The sequence below is a fragment of the Aspergillus pseudonomiae genome, assembly GCF_009193645.1.
Source record: "Aspergillus pseudonomiae strain CBS 119388 unplaced genomic scaffold BDV37scaffold_40, whole genome shotgun sequence".
NCBI classification, from domain to species: Eukaryota; Fungi; Ascomycota; class Eurotiomycetes; order Eurotiales; family Aspergillaceae; genus Aspergillus; species Aspergillus pseudonomiae.
The window spans coordinates 159,530-187,134 of record NW_022476032.1 but is presented as its reverse complement, the minus strand read 5'-3'; the positions used below and the strand labels follow the sequence as shown (position 1 = coordinate 187,134).

Below are 27,605 nucleotides of genomic sequence, written 5' to 3'. Positions count from 1 at the left end.
CGCGAACGCTGATGGAGATGATCGGCAACGGACTGATTAGCTTGTCGATCATCAACTGAAACGGTCCCAACGACTATGCATATTTTTGCGTGCTGGATTTCGGGGAATTCCTCTGTGGAAATCCGTTGCGGGACTGAATAAATTATGGCGAGATGATCAGGTCCTTCCTCTGGGGATGTCGTCGTAAGTTAGCTACCCTGATGTTTTCCATGTACTCTTTTTCTTATTCCTCCGCTAAAGTGTCGGAGAATTTGTATGCTCAGGATTAAATTCTTTTGCATGAAACAGGGGTCATGAAAGAAAAAGAAAAAGAAAAAGAAAAACATTGTCACCAGGATCTCCATATGCAAGATCATTCTCAGTCCTTGCTATACTGTGGTAGAGTAGAGCTCGAGTCCGGCAGACCTCGGAGCGGAGCCCGCGGAATCATGAGCTTCATTTTCTGATTATTCGGTTTATGGGCGTACGCAGTAATTGCCGTCCAAGAGAAGTGGAGTGTTTCCTATCGGGCCCTAGATGTCATGTCCACTGCGAGGAACCAGGGGTAGAGCGCAGGTATTATGCGATAGCGTTATGTGATGGTGTTATGCGATGGCTTGAACTACCAGCATCACCGCCAAGTCCAAGTATCGTTCATCAGCCAAACTCATAGTCGGCCGGTGCAAAGTATAATAGCTCATGAATCACTAGATTACTCACAATCCAAGAACCAATGCATACACAGAGAACTGTGGATGTAAGCTTCAATAGCTTATCCGGTACTCCCATACTCGTAGAGTAAGGCTGAACGAAAAATCAACTGAACCGCCTTCGCTCCATTGAAGATCATAAGGGTTAGGATCCATAGGTCTGGGCAGGCCGGCTACCCGAATGGTCGCGAAGTCTGTCTTCTACCTTCTAGACCATGTATGCTGTGCATATACTGGGTAGGGGAAAGTCGATTCCGAATTCTTCGCGATTAGTGCCCAGATATAGTTTATCGCGGCGAAGTAGCTCGTGTTCTTCAGTTTCTCTCATCGATAGTCTACTCCTTCAATCAAATAAGGCCAAATGAATATCAAATCAGCGTACGGAGTACTATTCGGCTTCTAGCAGCGCATGTGATCGAAAGGGTGCCCGGTACCTGGTGCCAGTTATCTGGTAAAATTAAGATGCAGATCACTGTAGTAGTTAACAAGTAACTAGGGAGGATGCGCGGAAGACGTGGAAGCCATGATGTCTTAAAGTCTATCCCGTGTAGATCAGCGGATCCGGCCCTCCCCGAACAAGCAATGATTGCGCTCTTATTGCAGTATTATCCTATCTAGCGTCTATGGAGAGAATTGGCGATTGTAACGTTGAGCCTCTTCCCAAAATATGGTCCTCTTGGAATTGTATGGGTTGTTCGAGCTTCATGGTGGGAACTGCACGTAGATCACTCTGGCGCCTAGATTCGGTGTCAGTATACGTAGCATAGCGATAGTACTGGTGTACAAGCCGCACAGGCTTATGGCACGAGGTTGCATTGGAGAACCCGTATCCTGTTTTCATATGCAATACCCACAGTGTGGTGGTCCTTTGTCTCCATCAAGCTTGCGATGAAGCTTTACTCTCCTGAGCAATAATGCAAGTCCCTAGTCAAATGGTTGACCCGCCAGCTAATCAATCTGTCCCGCTGCTCTCTGAAAAGGACGGTAACAAACAGATAATATCGAGCAGCTGCAGTATATAAGGCTTAGAGAGCTCCAGCTCGATTGACTTTTCTTTCTCGACCAGCAGCGCAACACTCATTCGTTCTCTCGCTCTCCAACTTCCGTCATTCATTAACGGTTATACCCGGTATCAATATATCCTGTCGTTCATTTTAATTTTCTTTCAGAAATCTCATCAAAATGAAGGCTTCTCTTATCACTGTCATCGCTGCTTTGGCCTCTTCGGCCATGGCTGCCCCTGCTGGCAGTCTCTCTGATGTCAGTATCCTCAAGGAGGCTACATCCAACACATATGCTATTCCTGCAGCATCCCCAGCCCCCTCTTCCGGTGCCAGTGGTCACATTGTTCAGGATGTTGGCCATGGTGTGAACCAGGTTCTCACTGTCACTGGCCCTAATGCGAAGAAGCTCCTCATTGAGCTTAGCCCCAGTGTTGCCGGCCTCCTCTCCGGCCTCGGCCTTCCCGGTGTTGGCGTCTCTGTCGGTGAGGTTGTCAAGACGGCTGCCTCGGTCGGCGACCTGGTCAAGGACCTTGGCCCAGTTGTTGACGGCCTTCTGACCGTCGTCAGCAAGGACGGTAGCGCTCTTTTGATCAAGCTGTCTTCTGACATCGCTGGCCTTCTCTCTAAGGCCGGTCTTCCTGGCGTCGGTATTCCCGTTGGCAGCATTGTTGCTACCCTTGGAGAGAACCTGAAGCGCTCCGCCGATGGCCAGCTCGTTCAGGACGTTGCCCCCAAGGTGCAAGATGTCCTTGAAGTCACCGGTACCGATTCCAAGCGTCTCCTCATCCAGCTCAGTCCATCTGTCGCCTCTCTCCTCGCCGGTCTCGGCCTCCCTGGAGTCGGTACCTCCGTAGGTCAGATCATCAAGACCGCCGGTAGCGTCGGTGATCTTCTTAAGGACCTCGGCGAGCCCGTTAAGAACCTTCTCACTGTCGTCGCCCAGGATGGCTCTTTCCTTCTCATCCAGCTCTCTCCCAATGTTGCAGGCCTTCTCACCAATCTCGCTCTGCCTGCTCTAGGCACTTCTGTTGGCAGTGTTGTCGCTACTCTTGGCACCAGTCTGTAAATAGTGAGTTCAATTAGCTTTGCATTCGTTGAATGGAATGGAGAATCCATACTGACTTCATTGATTTGTCCAGTCAGACCGAATGTGTCCACGGTCCCATACCAGGCCAAGCCTCTTGGGAATCCTGTACATTCGGCATGCCGACAATGACTAGCGTGAGGACATCAAATGTTATCAATTTGCCGTATGATTGAGTCCAGATAGACATCTATTTCGTTGCACATATTGGGGGCTTTTCGAGAATACAAATTTAATTCAAATGCATACATTTTTTTCTGCCCCTTTTTGAACGATCCTGTTTTAGACATGGCCTTAGCTGGAGCGGAACATACCCATACTTCAGCCCGAGGAGAAGCAGCAGCAGGTGGCCCGGAAAACATCGCACAGGGCTGAACCCGGACATGGGTAGCCATAAATGAGTGCATGGAGCCTCCAACACTTAATGTGAATCAAGCTTAGACTAAGCATAGAAGGCCAACTGCTCCTGTTCGTCACAGGTATTGGCGATCCTTGACTGGATCTGGTCAGAGGGTAATTAATTTTACTCCAAGCCTTCATTTAACCTCACCCCTTTAACTTCAATTGGAGTTGCTTACCTCCTAATTCTCAATTTTGGAGTAAAGGGCTCTTTCTTTCTTGTCGGCTATTCTCCGGAAGCGGCACTTTTTAGAGCGTTTCAGCTCTCGTTTGGATCCACTTCTTTGGAGGGTATTCCACCCCAATGGATAGGAGCATCAAAAGCTTGATGGAGGGTGAAGTTTTGTGCGTTAAGGACCGAACAGACTTATCGAGCTCTGTGGACATCTTGTTGAGCGAAATTGCAGATCCGGGACGACAGCCGATATATGCTGCGAAACACGAGACGGATGTTCGTGCTTGGTTTAATCCTCCGAAGAATGCCATGGCTCTTTTGTTAGAGATTGGTATGCATCGTTGCTCCTGGGGCGCCGACTAATCTACTTGACTCAAACCGATGTCTAGTTCTAGAAGTCTAGTCCGATTTGACAGATTATCGCTCAGACGTGGGAGTGCATAGATAGTAACCAGCGGCTGTTTGAAACTAGGGCTACTAGATGCTGGCTCCATCCATGTCTTAGGGAAGTTGTTTCAGGTTGAGATCCAGGGTCTAGCTCTACTTAAGAGCTCTTCTCGCTCGTGCGTTACAATCCTTCTTGCCTCTATACTCACGCTCACCTTTTCTTCTCCAGTTCCGCTCAGCAAAATGCGGATCAACACATTGTCGTTGTTTTCTCTCGTGAGTCTGGTACCTACCCTTGCGGTGGCCAGCCTTTCTGGATCTGTGGGACCATTAACATCGGCTTCGACGAAAGCCGCCACGAAGACTTGCAATGTCCTCGATTACGGAGCTAAAGCCGATAAGACCACCGATCTCGGGCCCCCTCTGGCATCGGCGTTCGCCGACTGCAAATCTGGCGGTTTGGTTTATGTGCCATCGGGAGATTATGCACTATCAACTTGGGCCAAACTGAGTGGTGGTAAGGCATGGGCACTGCAGATTGATGGAACCATCTACCGCACCGGCACGGACGGTGGAAACATGATCTTTATTGAACATTCCAGTGATTTTGAGCTCTTCAGTAGCACATCGTCGGGTGCCATGCAGGGCTTGGGCTATGAGTACCACAAGGATAACAAATGGAGTGGGCCTCGTCTTTTGCGACTCTATGATGTTACGGATTTCTCGGTTCATGACTTCATCCTTGTCGATGCCCCTGCCTTCCACTTTTCCCTGGATACTTGCACCAACGGCGAAGTATATAACATGGCAATTCGTGGTGGTAACCACGGTGGCTTGGATGGTGTTGACGTTTGGTCAACGAACGTCTGGATTCATGACGTGAGTAGTGAATTGCCGATATTTTGAGTCTGGCGTTCCTCGGTAGCTTACATGTAATAGATCGAGGTAACGAACAAGGATGAGTGTGTCACAGTCAAGGTATGTTTCCATCCCAGCGCACCTTTCATCTCAATGACTGTCTAACACCCATCTGCAGAGCCCTTCTAAGAACATCTTGGTTGAGAATATCTACTGCAACTGGAGCGGCGGATGTGGTATGGGTTCTCTCGGAAAGGATACCGATATCAGTGATATCACCTACCGGAACATTTACACCTGGAACTCCAACAACATGATGTTCATCAAAAGCAACGGTGGTAGTGGCTCTGCGACTAATCTGCTATTTGAGAACTTCATCGGTAAGCACAAGCATCCATATAAGCCAGTTAGCGGAGTTCCTTGACAAAATGCTAACCCTGCACCTTGCATTTCTCAGGCCACGGAAACGCCTACTCGTTCGATATTGACAGCTACTGGGCCAGCATGAGCTCTCAGGGAGGAAATGGTGTGGAACTGAGCAACATCACTCTCAGAAACTGGAAGGGAACTGAGGAGAATGGTGCTGCAAGAGGACCTATCAAGATTGTTTGCCCAGACGGTGCCCCTTGCTACGATATCACCATTGAGGACTTTGCCATGTGGACTGAGGACAGTTCCAGGCAGCGACAATGGTACTCTTGCCGCAACGCTTATGGCACTGGGTTTTGTCTCAAATCAGGCTCTAGCCACGTTGCTTATGAGGCGACCACGACTACGGTCTCCAGCGCCCCATCGGGCTATTCGGCGGCAACAATGGCTGCCGATCTCAAGACGGACTTCGGTATCACAGCCTCCATTCCAATCCCGACCATCCCCACCTCCTTCTACCCTGGAGCGACTCCGTACAGTGCTTTGATGGCCAACAAAGGCTCAACAGCGAAGGTCCGGGCGGTTGTGGCGTCCTCTAAACCGACTACGGTTGCTGAGGCGACCTCCACCACGGCCGAGCAGAAGACGTCCAGTAGCACACCAGCTCCTGTTGTGGCCACTGAGCGACCTTTCCAGCAATCTTCGCAGCAACCTCCTGAACAGTCTGCCGGTGAGGTTGGTGGTTGTCCGTTCGGAAATGGCAAGCCAGCACCAACAGGCCCTCCTCGTGCTGGCCGTCACAATCATCGGCGCCATGGCCATCACTAAACGTGACGCATGCATGTCCTACCATTTGATTCTCGATTTGTTTTAATTATACATTGTGTTTGTCAAGATAAAGTCAGTTATCAACGTCTTATCTTGTCATGAGTAGACTTAACACGATGCCTCCCTTCAATCTCGGGGATAGATTCGAGGGTGCGATAATCCTCGTGTATATCATAGTAGATTAATATTTCGCTTGTAATCGACAAAACAATCCAAGGGAAACGTCTAGTATTGTGAAAGGTACAGAGAATGAAAGATACGCAAACAAAAGTCAAGGGTAGGGTGATGTCACATGGGGAGACCACGGGAGCTTTGGCCTCTCAACAACCCCCCGCATCAGGAAATCAGGTTTCCTTCTCCTCTTCTGCATTCTCCCCAACCATTGCCTAAATTTTCTTCTTGCAATTACTGGTGGTAGTGTTAGGTTCAAACTATCTCAATTTGCTTCGTCGGATCTCAGTAACAAGGTTCTGTACCTGATTGAGCCTTATCAGTTCCTGCCAGCTGCCGGAATGGGTACCTCCCAAGCTGCGGATAGCTCCCCGCCGGACGGCACAGGTTGGTCACTTCAAACGACACCTTGTACAATTCCACTTTATGCTGAATATATTCAGGTGTCATACAGCTGGACCCTTGGCTGGAGCCTTTTCGGGATGCTTTGAAGCAAAGGTTCAGTTTCGTCGAAGGCTGGGTGAAGACCATCAATGAGACAGAAGGTGGTCTTGAAACGTTCAGCAAGGTGAGAATTAAATACCCTTATGATGCCCTTGTTCTGGGAGCGTGCCAATTGACTGTGAAGTTTGCCCCTGCTAACTATGACTTCGTTCACTCTTTAGGGCTACGAGAGGTTTGGCCTCAACGTTCAATCCAACGGTGACATCGTGTACAGAGAATGGGCTCCAAATGCTGTGCAAGCACAACTTGTTGGAGAATTCAGTATGTTTGATTGCATGGAGAAAGTTATACGAAACAGTACTGAAACTAGCAGACAATTGGGATGTAACTGCCCACCCAATGACAAAGAATGACTTTGGCGTCTGGGAGGTTACAGTGCCAGCAGTTAACGGTGCTCCAGCTATTCCCCATGATAGTAAGATCAAGGTATCGATCCCATTGTTCAGGTGCATAGTTATCGATACGCTTCCTAACACTTACGGTTGTGTAGATATCAATGGTAACCCCCAGTGGAGAGCGAATCTATCGGATCCCAGCGTGGATCAAGCGTGTGGTGCAAGATCTCAGTGTATCACCTACATATGAGTCCGTCTTCTGGAATCCTCCAGCTGGAGAACAATATAAGTTCCAGCATCCCCGCCCTAAGAAGCCCGAGAGTCTCCGAATTTATGAGGCACATGTGGGTATTTCATCACCAGAAACTAAAGTTGCAACCTACAAAGAATTCACTTCTAACATGCTCCCTCGGATTAAATATCTGGGGTACAATGCAATTCAACTAATGGCCATCATGGAGCACGCTTACTACGCCAGCTTCGGATACCAAATCAATAACTTCTTCGCAGCGAGCAGCCGCTATGGTACACCTGAAGACCTAAAGGAGCTCGTCGACAAAGCCCACAGCATGGGCCTAGTGGTGCTCCTCGATGTCGTCCACAGCCATGCGTCGAAGAACGTGCTCGATGGATTGAACATGTTCGACGGCACAGATCACCTATACTTCCACGGCGGTGATAAGGGTCGACATGAGCTATGGGACAGCCGCTTGTTTAACTATGGTAATCATGAGGTTCTGCGCTTCCTTCTGAGCAACTTGCGCTTTTGGATGGAGGAGTATGGATTTGATGGTTTCCGCTTCGATGGAGTCACAAGTATGCTTTACACCCATCACGGAATTGGAACGTAAGTAGCCGATCTTTTCAGTGTTTCTATTCGTCTAATTGGAACACAGAGGCTTTTCTGGAGGGTATCATGAGTATTTTGGCTCTTCTGTCGATGAAGAAGGTGTGACGTATCTGACTCTTGCTAACGAAATGCTCCATAACCTCTATCCCAACTGTATCACAGTGGCGGAAGATGTCTCTGGGATGCCGGCACTCTGTCTGCCACACTCGCTAGGCGGAGTCGGCTTTGACTACCGCCTCGCCATGGCCGTCCCAGACATGTATATCAAGCTCTTAAAAGAGAAGGCGGACGACGAGTGGGATATAGGAAACCTGTCTTTCACGTTGACAAACAGACGCCATGGCGAGAAAACGATTGCCTACGCAGAAAGCCATGATCAAGCGTAAGTCCACAAATTCACCATATATACTATCCGAGTATCATTTAACTAACTCCATGGTAAGGCTTGTTGGAGATAAAACCCTCATGATGTGGCTATGCGATAAAGAAATGTACACACACATGTCCGTGCTGACAGAGTTCACCCCCATCATCGAACGAGGCATGGCCTTGCACAAGATGATCCGACTAGTCACACATGGTCTCGGGGGTGAGGGCTACCTTAACTTCGAAGGTAATGAGTTCGGACACCCGGAATGGCTCGACTTCCCCCGAGAAGGAAACAATAACTCCTTCTGGTACGCACGACGCCAACTAAATCTGACCGAGGACCACCTTCTTCGGTATAGATTCCTCAATGATTTCGACCGTGCGATGCAATTGACAGAAGAAAAATACGGATGGCTCCATTCGCCCCAGGCATATGTCAGCCTGAAGAACGAAACCGACAAGGTCCTCGTCTTTGAGCGGGCAGGTCTTCTTTGGATTTTCAACTTCCACCCAACCAACAGCTTCACCGACTACCGTGTTGGCGTTGAGCAAGCAGGCACGTACCGCATAGTTCTCGACACTGATGATGCAGCATTCGGTGGTCTAAAGCGCAATCTTAAGGAGACACGGTTCTTTACCACCGATTTATCGTGGAATGGCCGGAGCAACTTCCTCCAAGTCTACCTCCCCACGAGGACCGCACTAGTAAGATCCAACCTATACATGACACCAAAATTCACAAGGAAATAGCCCTGCTAATAGCTCGCAATAGGTCTTGGCTTTAGAGGAAACGCTGTAGATACCTCGTATCATTCTACAAACACACCCTGAGCACTAAGCTATACTCCCACCGACTGTTGTTTATTTTATTTGTCAGCTTCATAATCCTCGACTACAATTTACTTTTCTAGTTTTTAGACTTTGGTCATTATATAGTCCTCTTCAAGGCATCAATCTTCGCCCAATTAGAAAAATATTTAGAGACAACCAAACCATGAAACCCTGGGATCATCACCACCGAACACATACTAGACCTTCCAATCCCGCAAGCTTCACCCTCCCCTTCCCATTTAATATCAACTCTTAAGTCTAGTTACTTGTTAGGTAGTCACCAAGCAACAAGCATCGATGTGTAGCAAGTCCAACAATCCAATTTTAATTCACAAAATTCAACCAACAACAACATACACAACTATCAACCTAAAGTCTCTAGACTACGCCCTCCAACATCTCGAACTACATAGCCGTAAGCCATCATTCAGCATTAAAAATCTAAAAGTCATTCATTCCTAACCAAACACGAGTACAAACACTCCCCCCAAACGTAGCAACATCTCGTACCACTCTACAAACAACCTACAAAACACAGTAATCAGCACAACCATCGATGCTCCACCACGACGAACACTGAGCTACCAAGGTGAACAACTCTTGCTAAGAGTGAAGTCCCAACTCCAATGAAGTCAATCTTGACATTATTCAAGTGCCATACTTCATTAAGTCCGAATACAATGCAACACAACAGCAGCCGTGAGTACGTTTCACTAGCTCTTTGGAGAAGATGAGGCGCTATTCGGTATCTCCTGACCATATCATGGGAGAGAGTAAATGCAACAGTCAGGTTCCATGAAATCGGTACTTATCCTATAGATTTACAGGTAGGTCTCAGTGGTATCATTTGAGAGAAAGATGTCCTAGAATATAGAATGGAGTAGTGATGATAGTGAGTTCGTTGGGATCTCGAATCTTGTCTTGCTAAGTTTTGTTTGGGTTCGGTCTAGGTATTCTAGGATATGTGTATAAATATCACAAAGGGGGGTTGAGTACTCAGTAGTGCAGGATAAATCTGATCTATACTCAGTAAACAGACGCATGAACTAGGAGTATATTCAAGGGGTACTTTGTGTTATGTGTCGACAATATACTTGAAGACTGGCATCGTATAGCACTATATATAATGCCATGATTGGAAAATAGATAGATCAAAATAGATTTCTATTAGACCACCTGTAGCGGCATTGCTGAAAGATCAAGAACAACAGCAAGCAAAGGATATATACTGATAAGGGGGACTGATGCATAGTATTGGTAGAACTGACGACACTGCGTATACCTGAGAATCTATACGATTGCCAACCCAAGTATACAGATATGAATGGCGATAACAAATGTATACAAAGCATTCCACAGGAAGAATTGCAAACATAGCAACGTGACTACGAGACTATCAAGCTACAGCGCTTACGTAGGGAGAGAAGACAAAGAGAGAGGATCCAACAAAAGAAATGAATACAATTGTCCCAGCCCCGAGGGTATCAGGCTGAATGTGGTCGTTTTAACTTACTTACATGAGCACGTAGTGTAACACAAGCCCGGACTATTCATCCGGACTTTAACGTAGGTGTAATAGTGCTCCCTTCCTTTTTCTTCTGAACAGGGAGGATAAGCCTTTCGTTCAACTCCCTTTTCTTAATTCGAGTACTGTACACGTATCGACAGAAAACGGAAAACTGAAGAAAGGAAGTCCATGTCTAACAAAAAAGAAAAGGGCGCTTTAAAAACAATATTACATTTAGGCCTTGTTCTCGAGCTCGGCCAGGAGCTTCTCACCCTTGGCACGGGCGGACTCGAGGTCACCAACCATGTAGAAAGCAGCTGTGACACCGTTAGCGTACAGTTTAGATACAAGCATTAGTCAGGGGAGACTTACCCTCAGGAAGGTCATCAGCCTCTCCGTTGATGATGGCCTTGAAGGAGCGGATGGTGTCCTTGAGGTCGACCAGCTTACCCTCGATACCAGTGAAGACCTGGGCGACGGTGAAAGGCTGGCTCAGGAAACGCTGAAGCTTACGGGCACGCTCGACAGTGAGCTTGTCAGCCTCAGAAAGTTCGTCCATACCAAGAATGGCAATGATATCCTGGAGGGACTTGTACTCCTGGAGCATCTGCTGGACACGGGTGGCAGTGTCGTAGTGGTCTTGACCGACGATACGGGGGTCGAGCATACGAGACTTGGAGTCAAGAGGGTCGACAGCAGGGTAGATACCCAACTCGGAGATACCACGGGACAAGACAGTGGTGGCGTCCAAGTGAGCGAAGGTGGTGGCGGGGGCAGGGTCAGTCAAATCGTCAGCAGGGACGTAGACGGCCTGGACGGAGGTAATGGAACCCTTGGTGGTGGTGGTAATACGCTCCTGCATACCACCCATGTCGACGGCCAGAGTGGGCTGGTAACCGACAGCAGAGGGGATACGACCAAGAAGGGCAGACACCTCAGAACCGGCCTGGGTGAAACGGAAAATGTTGTCAATGAAGAGCAGCACATCCTGACCCTCCTCGTCACGGAAGTACTCGGCGATGGTCAGACCGGTAAGGGCGACACGGGCACGGGCACCTGGGGGCTCGTTCATCTGACCGAACACAAGGGCGACCTTGGATTCACCCTCGAGCTGAATGACACCAGTCTCCTGCATTTCGTGGTACAGATCGTTACCCTCACGGGTACGCTCACCGACACCAGTGAAGACGGAGTAACCACCGTGAGCCTTGGCAATGTTGTTCTGAGCAGAGTTAGAAAAGAGTGGAAGGTAAGACTTTGGCTGCAGGTGAACATACAATCAACTCCTGAATGAAGACGGTCTTACCGACACCGGCACCACCGAAGAGACCAATCTTACCACCACGGGCGTAGGGGGCAAGCAGATCGACGACCTTGATACCAGTGACAAGAATCTCACCCTCGGTAGACTGCTCAACGAACTCAGGGGCCTCGGCGTGGATAGGGGCGTACTTGGTGGCCTTAACGGGACCACGCTCGTCGACGGGGTCACCAGTGACGTTAAGGATACGGCCCAAGGTGCCAGGACCGACAGGAATGGTGATGGGAGCACCAGTGTCGCGAGCAGCGGCACCACGAGTCAAACCCTCGGTACCTGAAAGAGTAATATGTCAACCCAGAATTCCGGTTACCGTAGCCATGTGTATGGGAGCGGTGAGGCCATGGCGAGCACCTCTGATATGGCCACGGTGATACATAAACAATAGAAAGGGGTCACTTACCCTCCATAGCAATAGTACGGACGATGTTCTCACCCAAGTGTTGCTGATTTTGGTTAGCTATATCGACTTGATGTCATTCAAGCTCTGGGGGTACCTACAGAAACCTCAAGGACGAGCTTCTGGCCATTGTTCTCGGTCTCAATGGCGTTGAGAATGGCAGGGAGCTTCTCACCCTCGAACTTCACTGTAATCGAAAGTCAGATATCGTGTTTTGAGCCACACATCGAGTCGTTGTTGATGATTTTATGATGGAATTGAGGCCAGGAAAAGATTTTCGCGTAGCCGGGTAGCAAGGTTTTCGTCGGGAGCCGGAAACATACCGTCGACGACGGCACCAATGACCTGGTGAATCTTGCCGGTAGAGGCGGCCTCAGTGCTGGCCAACCTGGCAAGGGAAGGGAAGCCATTGATCTTGGAAGGAACGCGACGGGCGACCGGGGTAGGCCGGGCAAAAGCAGCCCTCCCGAAGGTCCGGGCAAGACCGCTGTAAAAGGGAAAAACAGCTGTTAGCAAGCGGAAAAAAAATGGTCATAGGGCGACGAGGTCAGAGTAGGCGGAGCAACACACCTCTTGAACATTATGATGGTGTTTAAGAGCGAAACGGGGATAAATGAGGTCAAAGGGACGAGAAGATGGGGAGAGGGAAGAAAGAGGGAAGGGAAGGGAAGAGGTTGAGGTTGAGGTGGACACGGGCGACTGTGTCCGGTCTTAGCCTTTCCGGGGCGGTTTTGCCGACGATCCCGTGATGTACCGAGCAACGCGCAGAAAACATGGACAGAGCTGCATCAGCTTCATGGTTGCTAGGCAGTGTTATGCCATTTTACACCTTTTCAACCGAATACATAACTGCTACGTTTTCATCTGATCGATAACTTTTTTTACTCGTCTCCTTCCCGTCCAACGCTGTATGGAGAAGTCTCCCGGCGGTTGTCATGGAAATTTACACACAAAATGAGGAGCTTCTTGGCAACCATCGGATACAAGGGAGCATTGAACCCCATCAAAAATGCCATTTGTCCAGCACATTATCCAGTAGAATCGTGACTAGTCGAAAGCATTCCGGTCTAAATCGAGTGTATGCGGCTCAAATTAATACGGTGAAGAAATAAACATGTCGTAACGGCATAGACCCAACTTTCCAGGTAATATTTTGGTTTTCCTATTACCCCCGTCCGGGTACACCGTAAAAGATCCAAGCTCCTATTTCGGACGAACGCCAACTTGGGAAAAAATCTGACGTGTTCCCGTGATTCTCCATCAGGATCCCCAAGGTATTAACATAGTCAATTTTGGCATATAGACCTTCACAGTATAAAGTATATTTCAACATTGCCAGGTTCTATGCCAAGCAATTGAGCACAAGAATGGCTATAGCCAAAGGGGTGTAATATCGCATGAATCTAATGTTCGGAAACGTTACTATGTAGCAGCCCTTTTCCGAACCCGTTGTACATTTCCAACCTAACAGGGTCGACATGACTGATACCAAAACCTCTTTCAAAAAAAAAAAAAAAAAAAAAAAAAAAAAAAAAAAAAAAAAAAAAAAAAAAAAAAAAAAAAAAAAAAAAAAAAGACCATAGTAAAATTTAGGGAAATGATCATCGCTAGGTATTAATCTACAAATCATAGGCCCTAGATGTTAGCTACCAGTCGCAGTAGTACAAGACTCTATGGCTACAAAGGAGATACATTGATTATGGCACAGTACGAGATACAAGTCTTTTGGGCTGACATTGGGCAAAACAAATAAGACAGAGGCGAAGGGAAGTGCACATGATGATAGGCACAGAACCGGCGGGATCAGAAAACGGAGGGAGGACGGCGATGGGTACCGAGAGAACCCACAGCACATCCTATCCAGCTTGTCCAATTGCTATACCTGTTCCTCCCGCATCACTGGCCCACAATCTATGACTTCTCAAGAGGAGGGCTCTGGACGAAGCCCTTACCCTCGTAACCCTCGGCGCTGATACCGTAGATAGGGTTGATCTTCTCGGCCTGTTGTGACAAGTAGTCAGTATCTGATTTATTGAATTTCAAGAGATACTGCCCAATGGCAGGCCCAAGTGAGAGAGCAGGATCAAACGTACCTTGGCATACTCGTTGGAAGCCTCCTGCCATTCCTTGGACATGGTCTTAGGCTGGGGCTTAGCGAACAAGTGAATGACGTAGAACAGGGCAACGGAGACAGCAGTGAGCTGGGCGACCTTGACGGCAATTCTGAGACCCTCTCCCTTAGGGGCCTGCGCGCGAGGACCATGAGGACCAAAGGCAATCCAGTAAGCTAAAATGCGGGGGGTAAATCCCATCAGCAAAATTCTGATCGAACGGGAGTAGAGGGGATTGTGTCAAGAGGAAAAACATACCAGCCTTCTTCTCCTGAAGGGTCATCTGGTGCCAGTCAACCTTCATGCGGTCCCTGAGCTGCATCCACAGATCGGCCTGCTCCTGAGGGGGCATGGCCTCCCAGCGCTTCTCGATACCGGCGAGTGTGGGATTCGAGATGGCGTGCTCGGATGCGGCGCGGGTCTGCTGGGGAGCGACAGACTTCTTCGCAGGCTGAGGGCGGGCATTCAGGCAAGCCATTGGGCCCGAGACGGTGCGGTAGGAACGAATGGCAGTGGTTGGCATGGCCGAGCTGCGAGCAGCAGCCCGAGAGACGGACTGAAGGAACATTGTGTGGGAGATCGTGCGCGCGACTAAAAAAGACCAATTAAAAATCAAACACACTCTCCGTGAACGAGAGATGCAATGCCTCGGGATTGAGGATGAATTAAGGTGGGATGGGAGTGGAGGAGGAGATCGAGACTTCGCGATGGTAAACGAAGACGTCGTTCGACTGTGGTTTGAGGTGGAAAGTCGAGTATCCGGCCGGTTAGGTTAGTCCGTTTTGCGTGCGCCCTCATTGGTCCACATCCCAATCTGTCCCGACCTCTGCTTCCTTCACCCAAAACACCTGATACTTCCATCCCTATCCAACATCGAAAACCGTTTCAAGGGTATCTTCACCTTATGGTCGGCTTTTTGATCGATCAACGAAGCTTGGCAAGCACCAACGGTCAATATGCCGATTTTTCATGCCGACACATATTTTTGTTTTCCTAACGGTACTTCTACAGCGAAGCAATCAATACTACTCACCTGACGGGCGATTTCGGGATCATGGCACGACTGTCAGTCTTACGCAAGGACCGGCATTATGAGATATGTTTAAAGGGTGGTGAAGTCGTGTATTCTACTCTACACTGATCCTGTGAAACCACATCCCCTACCAGGTAGCAATATTCTGTACAGGTACAAACGCTGACAACAAAGAAAACCCTTCCCAAACGCTCGGCCACGGAGAGTGCCACGATCGCAAAAAACGAGGATACGATCACTATGGAAACAGACAAGTCGTAACGATCTCATATTGAACTAGAATTTGTGCAGGAGAATGTCATTGAATTGTTTCGTTCCGAGACACTCCGCGGACTGGAAACGGAGCGGTGCAGTGTAATAACCAGCACACACAAGCTCACCTGGCCCGGGCCCAGCCGACGCCGTCATTTATTTACCAGCCTTTCCGCCGCTGGCTTCATTCAGAACAGTCTTCCACTCAATGTCGCCTTTGTCGTCGGCGTGGATGGAGGTGTGGATGTTGAGGGCGTTCTTCAGAACCTCCCTAGTGCTGGCGTAGATCATAGACCACTATTGCATGAATCGTCAGCAACAGCTAGCATGGGAAAGGAAGATAGAGCGCAAAAAAGCTTACGAGAGTCGGGGTGTCACTAGGAACCCAGGAGATGAAGATTATCTTGCTCCTATACAGCGGAAAAGTTAGTAGGTTGTCAATCAACTCAGAAGACGACTTCAGTAGCACCATACCTCTTGCCTTCGCTACCGAGCTCGTACTCGACATCGTAGACTGCGTAACGGGGGGCAGGATTGCCTTTGCTGTCCTGAGCAGCTGCAAGCTTGTTGCGGAAGACTTCATAGTCTTGTTCGGAGGAAACTTCATCAACGACAACCTCCTTCTTGTTATCGGCGATCTTGAAGATGATGAACTTAGGCTTCTCGCCCTTGCTGCCGCCGGTCATGCGGAAGTCGTTGAACTTGGTGAGGCAGTCATCGGCAATGGTAACTCTAAGTAATAGACGTTGTTAGTGTCGATTCGGGACTTCCGCATCAATCTGATCTTGAAGACAGGTGTAGGATACGATTGCCGACATACCCAGATGCGAGCTACGGGACCCAAGAGAATATCACATCAGTATGAGCCCAGTCCAGTCCATAAAGAAGTTGGTGGGATACGTACCGACATGATTGCTATGTGGATATAGAAATGAAGAAACCCCGAAATCGATAACCTATGCTGGCACGCGATGTCAGTAGCTAGTTTCCCCTGATTTTAGCGGGAACTCCCCGTCAAGGAAGGAGCAATGCCTGTTGCATCCCAGGAAGCCCGTTCATTTTGATCTACTAACCAGAGAAGAAAAGGATAATTCTAAGAGATTCCCACAGATTTTTGGGAGAGAAAGAAGCTAACGGAGATGAATTTCGGGTGAGGGGGTGAGGGAGGAACAATAATGGGGGATGGAGATAGAGGGGCATTTAGTTGTTGTGCTTTGCGGTGTTGCGCCGCCGCCGGTGGGGGTGCTTATCACGTGATATAGCCGTCGCACCACCAGGCCGTGTTTTCGTCATAAGTCATTTCCCCTGAGTGTTCCGGCAGTGTTGGAGTGTGAGGCATACGAACTAGTACTGTACTTAACATTGCAGCCTGCTGCAGGTTCATCCATCACCTGCGTCTCCTACTAGTATCCATAGGTATTGGATGGAGCTTCCTATTCCTGGACACGTATTGCCGTTGCTAGTGTGGGGAACTTATTTTAACGGATTGTACGGAGTGCTCCGTAGGCACCGGCATAACTATTTTTATTTTGTCTCCAACACTGTATTATGATTTTCTGGAACTGGGTGACTAAGTCCCATATAGATCAACAATGGGACTTCAGTCCACTAACGGACAATTTCCATCGCCCTCACTGCTTCATTATGATTGGATGCTTCAATTATGCCGAATATTATACAAGATTCCATGCGCACACAATTGACCATGTTCTCAAAAATATGCAATCTACCAATACCTACATAGGTGGCATTCGATGATACGCTCATAATTAGTTAGTGCGTACGTGGTATTCCTGGTGCTAGCCCAGAGGTGTCAAGATGATAGCCAGCTCTAAGCACCCGTGGGGAGTTTAATTTCTAGCCATGCTGTAGAATCCAGTATATATGAAAGTATACATCCATAATATGTACTGTACGACCGCGATCATGACAAGCACCCCACTGCCCTACTCGGTGCTGGCCATGACCGGCTCTGACGCCGACGTTGATTGTTCACACAAGTTGAACCGATCGCGGGTGGCACGCTGCATCTCACGCTGTAGCAGAGGGCAGTCGAATAAAAGAGAAACATCGAGCATCAAGGATGAGACAGAAGTCTAAGAACGGAAGAGTAAATAACATTGTCGTAAAGGGGTATATGAACGAATGGACAAGAAACATATCGAGTCGTAGCGGAAGCATCCCGATGCATTAGCCCGCAACCGAGCAGAAGAAATGGGAAAAGATCAAGGTCTTGTAAAGTATGATCTGAGGGTAGCGTGGACGGTGCTCTGGTGCTAACCGACATGTAGGCACGACATCCAACAAAACAGCCGCGGCGAATGATATGGATGGAAAATGACAAGGCGCTATCGTAAGAGCATAAACCGGTATCAGAAGTTCAAATCCCCGTGCTTTTTTGGCTCACGCACGCGGGGCTCATAGGTCATCATCTGTTTGTCCTCCATCGATGATTTTTCTCCAATGCTGGGGGAGGCACACACAAACCAAGGGGAATGCTTTGATTTCCCCAGTTGGAGAAGGAGAAGCAATCGGTCTGTGTGAACCATTCGAGACGCCGCTGTCGCGCTGTTCTCTATGTCTAGCATCATAGTCCTCTGCACTCTCCGGGACCCGAATACCTGTTGCCCAACCATCATCCCAGATTCCAACCACCTTCAACATCTCGCCTCGGTCCAGGGCAAATTCATCGCCCGCGCGTGGCTGATACGCCCAAAGGACGGCAACATTGTCCCCTGGGCGAATGTCATCTTGGGAGTAATAATCATGGAATGAGGATAATTGCTCCGACTGGCCACTGCCCATCCCATCTGGTGATGAGTATTGACCACCTCTGCCAGAGAGAGGTGACCCGTCACTACCCGCACCAGCCAGGACCGAATTGCTAGACAGTGAGGCAGTACGCTTCCCTGCAGTTGGGGGGATTTTCTTAGACATGGCCCCGGGGCTTGCGCCGTAGTAGTCTGAATCAGAGGATTCGCTATATTTTCCAGCACCGAAGAGGGCGGCGGAGTTACGAGAGCGCCCGGGTGAATAACTTGGGGCCTCACGCAGGGCAGACATCCTAGCTACTCGCCCCCCTGGAATCGGTGTGAAGCCTTGTTGGTTGGGGCTGGGTTGCATTGGTGAAAAGCCCTTCCTCTGAGGGTTCGGCTGGTTTAAAACATTGTCATTTCGGGCCCTTCGCTTTCGCCTCAAGCATATCAACGCTAGAGCAGCTAGTGCTGCTAACAAAGCAACTCCAGCTACGGCCCCAATCACAGCCCCAGCGATCTGGCCTCCGGAGAGATGGCCAGATGAAGCTCCCGCCGTCGGATCAGATGTCGAAGTGAAAATTGGCGGGATTGTCGTTGATGGCGTGGGGATGGTCACATCTTTGCATCGAGTCGCAGCGTTCGAATTTATGCAGCAGGAATCAGTGGAGTTGGGTGAGCTTGCCCCACAAAATCCGCACAAGCCGACCAGATTCGATCCATACCCACATTCGTCGGACTCATTGTCAGCTCCCGAGATGCAGGTCACGGTTAATGAGTCGGCGGGAAGAGCACACACGGTAAAGTCAGAACGGACTTGGCTCATATAATTACCAGCTCTTTTTGGGCAAAGATCAGGGTTAAGTAAGATGGTTGCTTCGCTTGTAGCCATCAATGCCTATCCTAGATGGTTAGAGGATTCCTTACTAGCCAGGAAGGAGGGTACTAACACAGGTATCAGCGCAGAGAGGCCTGGACTCGTTATCAGTTAAATCACAATCTTTTTTGGAACTTTGAATGAGCCCACTGCAGATGCTGCTAGCGGTATAGCGGGCATAGAAATCATCAGTATCCGTAAGATTAGCCCCCTGGCAGCCCAGGTAGTCAACATATCTGGTAGCCAAAACAGATTAGGTGAGGTACAAGGTAAGAAGTATGGGTAGCGAATGCCTACTTTTGGGTAACGTAAGATCCTTTGACGTAATCACTCAACTCTTGGTCAAACTGTTTTACGCTTGTAACGTTTTGCATAAATGGGCTATTGGAACGTCAGTAGAGTTTCCTCTGGTTTTGCGGGATCGAGATTCCAGCGAGACGTACAAGTCAGTGTAGAGACTAGAGCTGGTTGATATTGATGAGCCATTCCAGGCGGGACATTGCGTCGAGCCCTTGAGAGATATGCAAGTTGCCATGCCAGCCTGTGACTATGAGAATGCTGTTCAAAACTTCGGTGATTTCGGTGGTTGCTAGAGAATATGTCGAAGACGCAGTGTAGACGGACGAATAGTACCCAGATCAATAGCAAATCGGATATTCGGGTCGGACTAATGATTTAGTCGGCGGACACTCTCATATTGCTGCTATTTGGTGACTCTGTATTCTCAATTCCAGACAACACAAGCTGTTGGGGCGCAAGAAAACTTGAAAACCTTCGACTAGTCGGAAATCACAACAAGCGCGTCAAACTGCGGAAAGGAGGGCAAGAGTTCGAGTCCGAAAGAAAAGAAACGCAAAAAAAAGGCGAGAGGAAGGTCGATGCAGTTGAAGAATTGAAATGAACGAGTGACTCAGTCCCGCAAGGAACAGCTAGGAGCCCAAGAAGAAATGAAGAAAAGAAAGAGTAGCCTAGAATGGAAGAAAGTGAAGGGTCCCGCTCGAAGGTCGTGGTTTCCACGTCCAGGACCGTGCTATTATTCTTCCTTGCCTTAGGCGCTCAACAATGAGCGGCACAGAACCAGGTTTCGGGGACCGCACGGTTCGGAAGCCTTCCAACTTGGGTTGGGGTGGATATATTGTAATAATGGCTAACGATCGCAGACGGTCGATCGTTGTCGCAGACTCGCAAGGGCACAGGCAAGAAGCAAGGCTAAGTTTAAACCCTTAAAGCAAAAGGGGGAGAGGGAAGCGACAGAATGGGCGGTTCAAAGAGGGTCGGCGGCGTTCCAATTAAACTAGACTCCACCCTTCACTAAACTGCGTTCGTTCAGCAATTAGTACATATACGGCATGGTGGACTAGAACATGAAAGACAGCTTCCGTACGGAGTAAAGGTGCAGGATCAATTGCTTGCTGCTGAGCCTGCCGCTGCTACTGCCGCGCCAAAATTAAACTCGACTAAACTCACCACCAGATCCACTTTCACGCGGTCGGAATTGTATTCAGGAAGATTCCAGCAAAGACAAAGCGACAGTATAGATCGATAGTACTAATGAACTCAATGCTTAATTGAAGATATTCTTAGGAGGGTCACCCCGATCCTTAAGAAGCGTAAGACGTCCTGTCGAGTAGAAAAGTTGACCTGTCAAATGGGAAACCCAACAGAACCATGGGAAGCGACTGCAGGAACAGCAAAGTCTATTCACTTGGAAGACAGGTATACGGAGCTACATATAGCTGTACAGGTCAAGAATCAGGATAAGAGTCATATCTAACCGTCTGACGTGGCACACGTTCGAGGCCGTTGGGAGACAGTCTCATCTATGGGCGCGGGCATTGCATGACCAGCCATTCGAATAATTTTTTCTTTTCCCCGGTTGGTTCTCACCACAGCATCACGGCTGCCAGATCACTGGGCGCCTATAAGATGATAGTGGTTCAAGAGACCAACACAGTATAGATGCAATGCGGTGAACTACTACCTGCCTCATATTTCTGGCTTAGGGTTCTAAGTCGTCTTGTGATGAGATTTCCTCTTTCGAGCGGATTCAACAAGTGGAGCCCTGCACGGGAATCCAAACTACAGACTGGTGAGACCCTTGGAACCAAGAATGACTATGTAGCAGAGTCGCCGATTGTTATAAAAAAAAATGAAAAATAACTTTTTCTAAAGATAAATCTTTGCCCGTTTCATTTTCTTTTTCTCTTTTCTTCTTTTCTTCTTTTCTTTTTGCCACAGAGAAAAGGAAGGGACTAACAACTCTTGTATCATAATGCCAGTCTTTCAGACATCGACCATTCAGAGACTACTGTGCATACACGATTAACACTGCGGGTACGAATCACCTCTGTACTCTTTGCCTCGCGAGTGACTTGGCATACGAGAGCCAACATCATGTTTCTGCATGGTCAGACACCTCTTTTAGTCTGGGACTTAGTATTTACATATCTTTTTATGTAGTATACAGTGATACTGTTGCGAGAAAAAAAATCTACAATTTTGATTTGTCGGTCAATATATTGGTCCAGGAGCAATACAGTACAGGTGTCACAGAGACATTCCTTACCTCGGAAAATTCATTTGGGACATGCAAGGGCGAGTCTGTCGGATGTGAGGAGCACAGCCCTTGAATATCAAAATTTAGGTACGATCCCTCGGACGGAGATGAACTGCACAAATGCTCCGGGATACTCCAGTAACTCCACAGCCACCAAACTATCTAAGTGGAGCCTTTTTAATTCAACCAAGACTCAAGCCGAGTCAAGCAAACCGTCCAGCACTGACGTCGCGCGGATTTTTGTTTCTGTTCTTTTTTTTTTCGGGTATGATTTCTTACCGCCAGTAATCGCTTTAATACATACTTATGTAGTTAGTTAGTCACCTATGTCCTTGCTTAGTAACATCTACTGTAAGTGTAAGCTTAGAACAGCATCCATCTAATATTTCAGGGTTCACATTCTATCATACATTGTGTGCACGGCTATAGATGGTTACCTAACTACTAGAAGACTCCTTCAGACTGATTGAGCGAGTGCGGCCCATCTTATTGAAGTCAATGCGACGAAGAAAGTTTACACTGATCATAAAGTATATATGGTGCAATAAGGATATCATAACCCTAAATGTATTTTCAAGGCGTTTGTCCACCTGTGAGTATTGTGAAGGGTACAGGCGATGTCTAAATCCTGGAAATAAGTCGATTCTGTGGTCGGGGAGAATTAAGAAAGTACAGTACCTAGTAGGCTGTAGTAGATATATATACCTGAGAACTTCACAATTGTCTGTACCGGAAGGCAAACAACCATCCACGAAAGCCCTTCACCCAATAACCAGCGTAGAACACTAGTTTTGAATTACAATTAAAGAGCAGAATGCCAAATCTTCAACACTACCTCCAGTATCAAGCGTCTTCAGCCCCCGCGATTTGATTCAAATCAACAGTCCCTGATAGAGGTCAGGTGACCATAACGACGTCATCTGACCCGAACAGCCACAGAAGGTACGGAGTAGGCATCAACCCATTGGATTTCCGCTGTCGTCATCACAACCTCTACAAGCCATTATCAACGTCTACTTGGTCTGGTATACCAGTCATAGAATACACTGCGTGCGTTCCTATATCAGTTTTTTGCATGAGAGCAGGTATATTCAAGCACCACAAATATACCCAAGCAATTATGTGCGGCTCGGACATCTTCCTGGCGATCCTCGCGATATTCTTCCCACCGGTTTCAGGTATGTACTAGTTAATGCCCCTCTGACTTAGTCACCATCACTACCAAATACTTGCTGTTGACGTCCCCTGCTAACGTCGCGCAGTATGGATTAAAGTAGGCATCTGTACAGCAGACTCGATCATCAACCTTGCTCTTTGTTGTCTCGGCTATGTGCCGGGCCTACTACATGCTTGGTATATCATTCTCAAATATCCAGAGCAGGATCCCGATGATCCATTTTACGAACCGGTTCCTGGGGGTGCTCATCGAAGGGACGTCGAAAATGGCCATGTGACATACTACTACGTTTCCCATCAACAGATCCAGCACCCGTCCCAGAGAGGCTACGGTACTGTGGCACCAACTACAGCGACACATCCGCCGCAAGAACAATCACAGTCTGCTCCTAAGCCCCAGAATGATCCCGCGACCGGCAGCAGCAGCGATCAAACACACGGTGATTCGCGGCCACCACCCACGTATGCCGAAGCCGTGAAGGGTGACCATAAGGTTCAGGACTGATTCAGTCATGCGTGAAAGTCCTTCCTATCAATGTCTACCCGTCACTTATCTGGACCGCTACTGTGTGCAAGGGCTGCTTCAGTTGCTATTTGACCTTTTGTAATTATTTGTACCTCTCTAAAGTTATGGGTTATGAGACTATCATCTGTATGGAATTTTTTACGTCTTTAATGTTAGCGGCACGGGGAAAGAATACTATCGGAATTTCGAAGAACTACAGAAATCCTTAATGCCACTCAAGCTTCAAATGTACACTTTATCTTGAACCGAGTATTAACTACACTAAAATATACAGATGACCTGAAGTAGATTCCCCAAAAGAACCTCTACGAGCCTTTACATGTGAATACTGTGTATAGTTCTGTAGTCATCTCTATCTGCCCAGATAAATTGCATGATGGTACTGCACAAAATCACTTATCGTGACTCTCTTATCAGAAACCCGAAGAAAACCGCGGGCCATTCGATGCCGCCGACTTTCCCGCCTTTCCTTCGGCACCCACTCCCCAACCAGCAGCCTTACAACTCACCCGACACTGCAATTCAACAGAAGAACCAGCGTCTGGTCAGGTTCTCGTGGCCCTTTAAACCGGCCATGCAGTCCATGCCATTGCTGCTCAGGCAGTCCCTCCGATCAACCGTCACCTTCACAAGAACCTCTCGTCCGGTCCGATCACCTCTTCATTCCGCCGTTGGCCCGAAGCCTCTACCAGCTGGCTCACGGCGGCAGTTTTCGATTTGCGTACAATGCCAATTTCGGTCGCAGTTTGCTCTGTACTCATCAAATGAGACTGAAAAGTTGAAAGATGGAAAGACTGTTGAGCAGCCGGCGGACAAGGACCAGCCTGCTACAGGTTCGTCCGAGCGGAGCTCAACAATTTATCTCGGAGCGGGGAGCTTGGAGCCTCCCCCGTCTGCCAAGGAGGGGAATGAGACTGAAGAGGTTCAGCAACAGGAGGTTAGGGATGACGCGAAATTCCAAGGAACTGAGAGCAGTGGCCTGCCATCGTATTTGGAGAACCGCAGGTCCCAGGTTTCCAAGCAATTTACTACCATGATGGATAACCTTCAATCCAACATTTTCGTGGCAGGCCAGCGATTGAATGATCTGACTGGTTATTCATCCATTGAAGCACTTAAGAAAGATATACACAGTCAAGGTATGAAACAAATCTACTCATGCTCTTCAGCCTGGGGAAGTTGACTGTCTTTGCTGACCGCCAATCCCTTCAACAGAGGAGCGACTCCGAGCTGCCCGCCTGCGAGTCCGTGAAGCCAAAGATGCATATGCAGCTGCCATCAACAATCGATCAACTTCACAGCGTGAAGTCAACGAACTTCTCCAGCGGAAACATGCCTGGTCAGCATCAGACCTGGAACGGTTCACCCACCTCTACCGTAACGACCACACCAACGAAGTAGCCGAAAACGACGCTCAGGAAGCTCTATCAGTAGCAGAACGCGAGTCCGAGGAAGCTGCCGCGCAATTGAATAAAAGCATATTGTCCCGGTACCATGAGGAACAAGTCTGGTCTGACAAGATCCGCCGCATGAGTACCTGGGGTACCTGGGGTCTCATGGGTGTGAACGTTCTTCTCTTCCTGATCTTCCAGATCGCCGTGGAACCATGGCGCCGGAAGAGGCTAGTCAAGGGATTTGAGGAGAAGGTTATTGAAGCCATTGAGAAGGAAAAGGCCATGAACCACGTTGAGATCCTGGCTCCTGTCAATGCCACTCAGCAGACTCCCGCCGCACCCCTTGCCACAGACTCATCCGCTCCTATCGTCGCAGCTGCACCATCTCAAGCTGCTGAAGAAATAGCCTCCAACGCAGTCTCGGCCGAAGTACCAGACGTCCCAGAGTCAGCGACTCCCGTACCCGACACGACAACAACACCCGACAACCAGAACACCCTGAACGACCTTCTCGAATCCGCCAAATCTCAAGTATCGCGTTTCCCCCCTCCTACCTCCGTTGAATCCTGGCGTCAGTATATCAGAGATCTTTTCAGTGATCGCAACCTAGTCATCACCCAACGGGACCTGTCGTCCCTCGCTCTCCAGAGTGCGGCTGCTGGCGCAGCTATCATGGGTCTAGTGATTGCTCTTATCCGGCCGCGGTGAAATGACCGCGTGCAGGCATGTCAGGCTAGATGAGCCATTGTAATTAGCGTGCCATTAATTTGTTTGAAAATGCTGTGTATAAATGTGGCATAGATATTCACATAGAGCATTTGTGTAACATAGTCTTGAATGAATGATTACCTGTTATCATTACCCTATTTTGGAGTTCGCAACCTGACCATTGGGCCGCTCTTTCAAAAAATTAATATGCATAAGATATCGATGAGCTGGCGGCTGTTCACCGCTAGTTTTCGATTCGGCCTGTACCTAGCAGCAGCATTATTATGCTGTTTTGCCCTATTTTGGATACGGCCGTTGTATCTTGGCGATTTCAGTCCAAGTCTGGATTTCGTTACATTTGGGCTTGCATCTTGCCGTTATATACTGTTTCTCCTTCTCCAATACCCGTGTTGCTTCCTGATTGCTGATAAATCACGCCTAGTATGCCTAAGGTCATGCACGATGGTATGAACGGACAAAAGGAATCGCATGTGAATATACCAAGGAAAAGACTATGTAGATACAAGTAACCGACATACAAAAGGTATACATCTATATGTCGACCGTCTCCCGTCTTCACCATTACTCCGCTCAATCCCTTTAAGATATTAAAAGAACAAGAAGGGCAGAGAGACCGGAAAACGGCCAATAACAGAAAGTTCTATACCCGGGAACGAAGGGGTGCAACCCCCGTAGACAACGAGTGGTACAGGCTCTAGGAGCGAAAAGCGGACAGGGTAGTTGAAAGTAATAGAAACACAAGGCTCAGTTTTTCTAATCGATCCATATTAAAACAAGGTCTCCTTAATCTTGACAAGACAAAGAGTTTCATCTAAAGTGCAGTTACAAACCTTCACTCTCTCATCCCCTTCAACGTCATTTCCCGTCCGTCGGATGAACCGTTCGCTCGAATTGGCATCGTTTGATTCGTTTAACCAATGACGAGGGTTTCCTCATCGGGGAAGCTGTACTGAGGAACCTCGAGGTTCAGAGGGGCAGGACCCTTCCTGATACGGCCGGAGATGTCGTAGTGAGAACCGTGGCAGGGGCAGAACCAGCCGCCATAGTCACCGGATTCACCGATAGGGACACAACCAAGGTGGGTGCAGACACCTGAAGTGGGGAAGGGTATTAGATATCGCAAAGGCATATATGAAATCGGGCTAGCTCATATGACATACCAAGCATGACAAGCCACTCGGGCTTCTGAACACGGTCCTCATCAGCCTGGGGATCACGGAGAGTTTGCCACTCAATGGAGTTGGCCTCGTTGATCTCATCCTGGGTACGGTGACGGATGAAGACGGGCTTTCCACGCCACTTGATGATGACCTGTTTGATATCAGGTCAGCCAATCATGCATCACAACAAACGGCTTCGTAGGGATAATCGAAACATACGTTCTTGCCCTCAGGGATGGTAGCAAGGCCGATTTCAACCTTAGCCTGAGCGAGGACATCGGCAGAGGCGGACATGTTGACCAGGAAGTCTGTTGGTGAAGTTGTCATCAGCCACATGCTCCAAATGATAAGCCGATCCAATCCGCCAATTATCCCCATAACCCGGCTATCTCAATTCGCTATCCTGATATCTTGCACTCTTCCATTTCAATCGATAGCCCAGGGAAGACCTACCCTGAACAGTAGCCTTGGCACCAACAGCAGAGGCAAGACCGAGGGAACCGGCCATGAAGTAAGAGAAGACCTGGTTGGAGCGTGGGGGCTTCTTGGAGGCATATTTGCTGAAGTCAGGGATCTTGTAGGTCGAGGATTCCTTGGCGCTGGTGAAGGGGCTCTCGAAGGACGACTTGGACGCATCAGCGACTCCCCTCCGCTGCTGGCAGGAGGCGATGGCAGCGCGAGAAGTGGGCAGCTGTTGGCGGGCGCAAGCGCGCAACAGAGTGCTGGAAGCGGAGGAGAGAGACATGGCGGGCAAAGCAATTGCAGTCAATTGCAAAGACGGACGACCGTTTGAGGGGGGTGGAGGGGGGAGTCAAGGTGGACGAGGGAGGATTTTCCAGATGTTGGAGGTTGAAGTCGGAGGCGCGGCATACGGAAAGTCGAACCAGAGCTTTCGCTTCGGAATCACGGGGCGCCTCATTGGCTGATTGGGTCACACTCCGGACACTCACCTTATTTTC

At 48.7% G+C, this 27,605-nt stretch overlaps 9 protein-coding genes across 9 annotated transcripts; 4 read left to right on the top strand and 5 right to left on the bottom strand.

Annotated features, from left to right (window-relative positions):
• Positions 1-1,871: 1,871 nt before the first annotated feature.
• On the top strand, positions 1,872-3,292 carry BDV37DRAFT_294647 (uncharacterized protein; the record flags this gene model as incomplete). The annotated part of the gene is made up of 1 exon (XM_032089678.1): positions 1,872-3,292. One exon carries the CDS (start codon positions 1,872-1,874, stop codon positions 2,757-2,759), a length of 888 nt encoding a protein of 295 aa, XP_031940716.1. The 3' UTR covers positions 2,760-3,292.
• Positions 3,293-6,183: 2,891 nt separating this feature from the next.
• BDV37DRAFT_250540 (1,4-alpha-glucan branching enzyme GLC3) lies at positions 6,184-9,015 on the top strand. Its single transcript, XM_032082188.1, has 8 exons — positions 6,184-6,351; positions 6,408-6,532; positions 6,630-6,729; positions 6,782-6,894; positions 6,959-7,650; positions 7,700-8,035; positions 8,097-8,727; positions 8,795-9,015. Exons 1-8 carry the CDS (start codon positions 6,306-6,308, stop codon positions 8,819-8,821), a joined length of 2,070 nt encoding a protein of 689 aa, XP_031940715.1. The 5' UTR covers positions 6,184-6,305; the 3' UTR covers positions 8,822-9,015.
• A 1,016-nt stretch (positions 9,016-10,031) lies between these two features.
• Positions 10,032-12,811, bottom strand: BDV37DRAFT_250512 (F1F0 ATP synthase subunit beta). Its single transcript, XM_032082187.1, has 7 exons — positions 12,649-12,811; positions 12,402-12,565; positions 12,180-12,265; positions 12,082-12,124; positions 11,638-11,954; positions 10,733-11,582; positions 10,032-10,677 (listed from the first exon to the last, which is right to left on the bottom strand). The coding sequence occupies exons 1-7, from the start codon at positions 12,657-12,659 to the stop codon at positions 10,595-10,597; spliced, it is 1,554 nt and encodes a 517-aa protein (XP_031940714.1). The 5' UTR covers positions 12,660-12,811; the 3' UTR covers positions 10,032-10,594.
• An 865-nt stretch (positions 12,812-13,676) lies between these two features.
• BDV37DRAFT_144377 (cytochrome c oxidase subunit IV family protein) lies at positions 13,677-15,193 on the bottom strand. The gene is made up of 3 exons (XM_032078866.1): positions 14,448-15,193; positions 14,172-14,365; positions 13,677-14,079 (listed from the first exon to the last, which is right to left on the bottom strand). Exons 1-3 carry the CDS (start codon positions 14,755-14,757, stop codon positions 13,990-13,992), a joined length of 594 nt encoding a protein of 197 aa, XP_031940713.1. The 5' UTR covers positions 14,758-15,193; the 3' UTR covers positions 13,677-13,989.
• Positions 15,194-15,630: 437 nt separating this feature from the next.
• On the bottom strand, positions 15,631-16,384 carry BDV37DRAFT_283814 (actin-binding ADF family protein; the record flags this gene model as incomplete). Its single annotated transcript, XM_032087370.1, has 5 exons — positions 15,631-15,771; positions 15,836-15,884; positions 15,949-16,206; positions 16,295-16,305; positions 16,379-16,384. 5 exons carry the CDS (start codon positions 16,382-16,384, stop codon positions 15,631-15,633), a joined length of 465 nt encoding a protein of 154 aa, XP_031940712.1.
• A 1,508-nt stretch (positions 16,385-17,892) lies between these two features.
• Positions 17,893-19,639, bottom strand: BDV37DRAFT_283813 (SH3 domain protein; the record flags this gene model as incomplete). Its single annotated transcript, XM_032087369.1, has 4 exons — positions 17,893-19,125; positions 19,178-19,340; positions 19,402-19,485; positions 19,548-19,639. The coding sequence occupies 4 exons, from the start codon at positions 19,637-19,639 to the stop codon at positions 17,893-17,895; spliced, it is 1,572 nt and encodes a 523-aa protein (XP_031940711.1).
• A 3,142-nt stretch (positions 19,640-22,781) lies between these two features.
• On the top strand, positions 22,782-23,342 carry BDV37DRAFT_283812 (putative stress response RCI peptide; the record flags this gene model as incomplete). Its single annotated transcript, XM_032087368.1, has 2 exons — positions 22,782-22,839; positions 22,924-23,342. 2 exons carry the CDS (start codon positions 22,782-22,784, stop codon positions 23,340-23,342), a joined length of 477 nt encoding a protein of 158 aa, XP_031940710.1.
• A 125-nt stretch (positions 23,343-23,467) lies between these two features.
• On the top strand, positions 23,468-25,636 carry she9 (putative mitochondrion biogenesis protein (She9)). Its single transcript, XM_032078865.1, has 2 exons — positions 23,468-24,502; positions 24,579-25,636. Exons 1-2 carry the CDS (start codon positions 23,737-23,739, stop codon positions 25,463-25,465), a joined length of 1,653 nt encoding a protein of 550 aa, XP_031940709.1. The 5' UTR covers positions 23,468-23,736; the 3' UTR covers positions 25,466-25,636.
• A 180-nt stretch (positions 25,637-25,816) lies between these two features.
• On the bottom strand, positions 25,817-27,501 carry rip1 (ubiquinol--cytochrome-c reductase catalytic subunit RIP1). Its single transcript, XM_032082186.1, has 4 exons — positions 27,100-27,501; positions 26,866-26,954; positions 26,647-26,797; positions 25,817-26,578 (listed from the first exon to the last, which is right to left on the bottom strand). The coding sequence occupies exons 1-4, from the start codon at positions 27,389-27,391 to the stop codon at positions 26,397-26,399; spliced, it is 714 nt and encodes a 237-aa protein (XP_031940708.1). The 5' UTR covers positions 27,392-27,501; the 3' UTR covers positions 25,817-26,396.
• Positions 27,502-27,605: the final 104 nt, after the last annotated feature.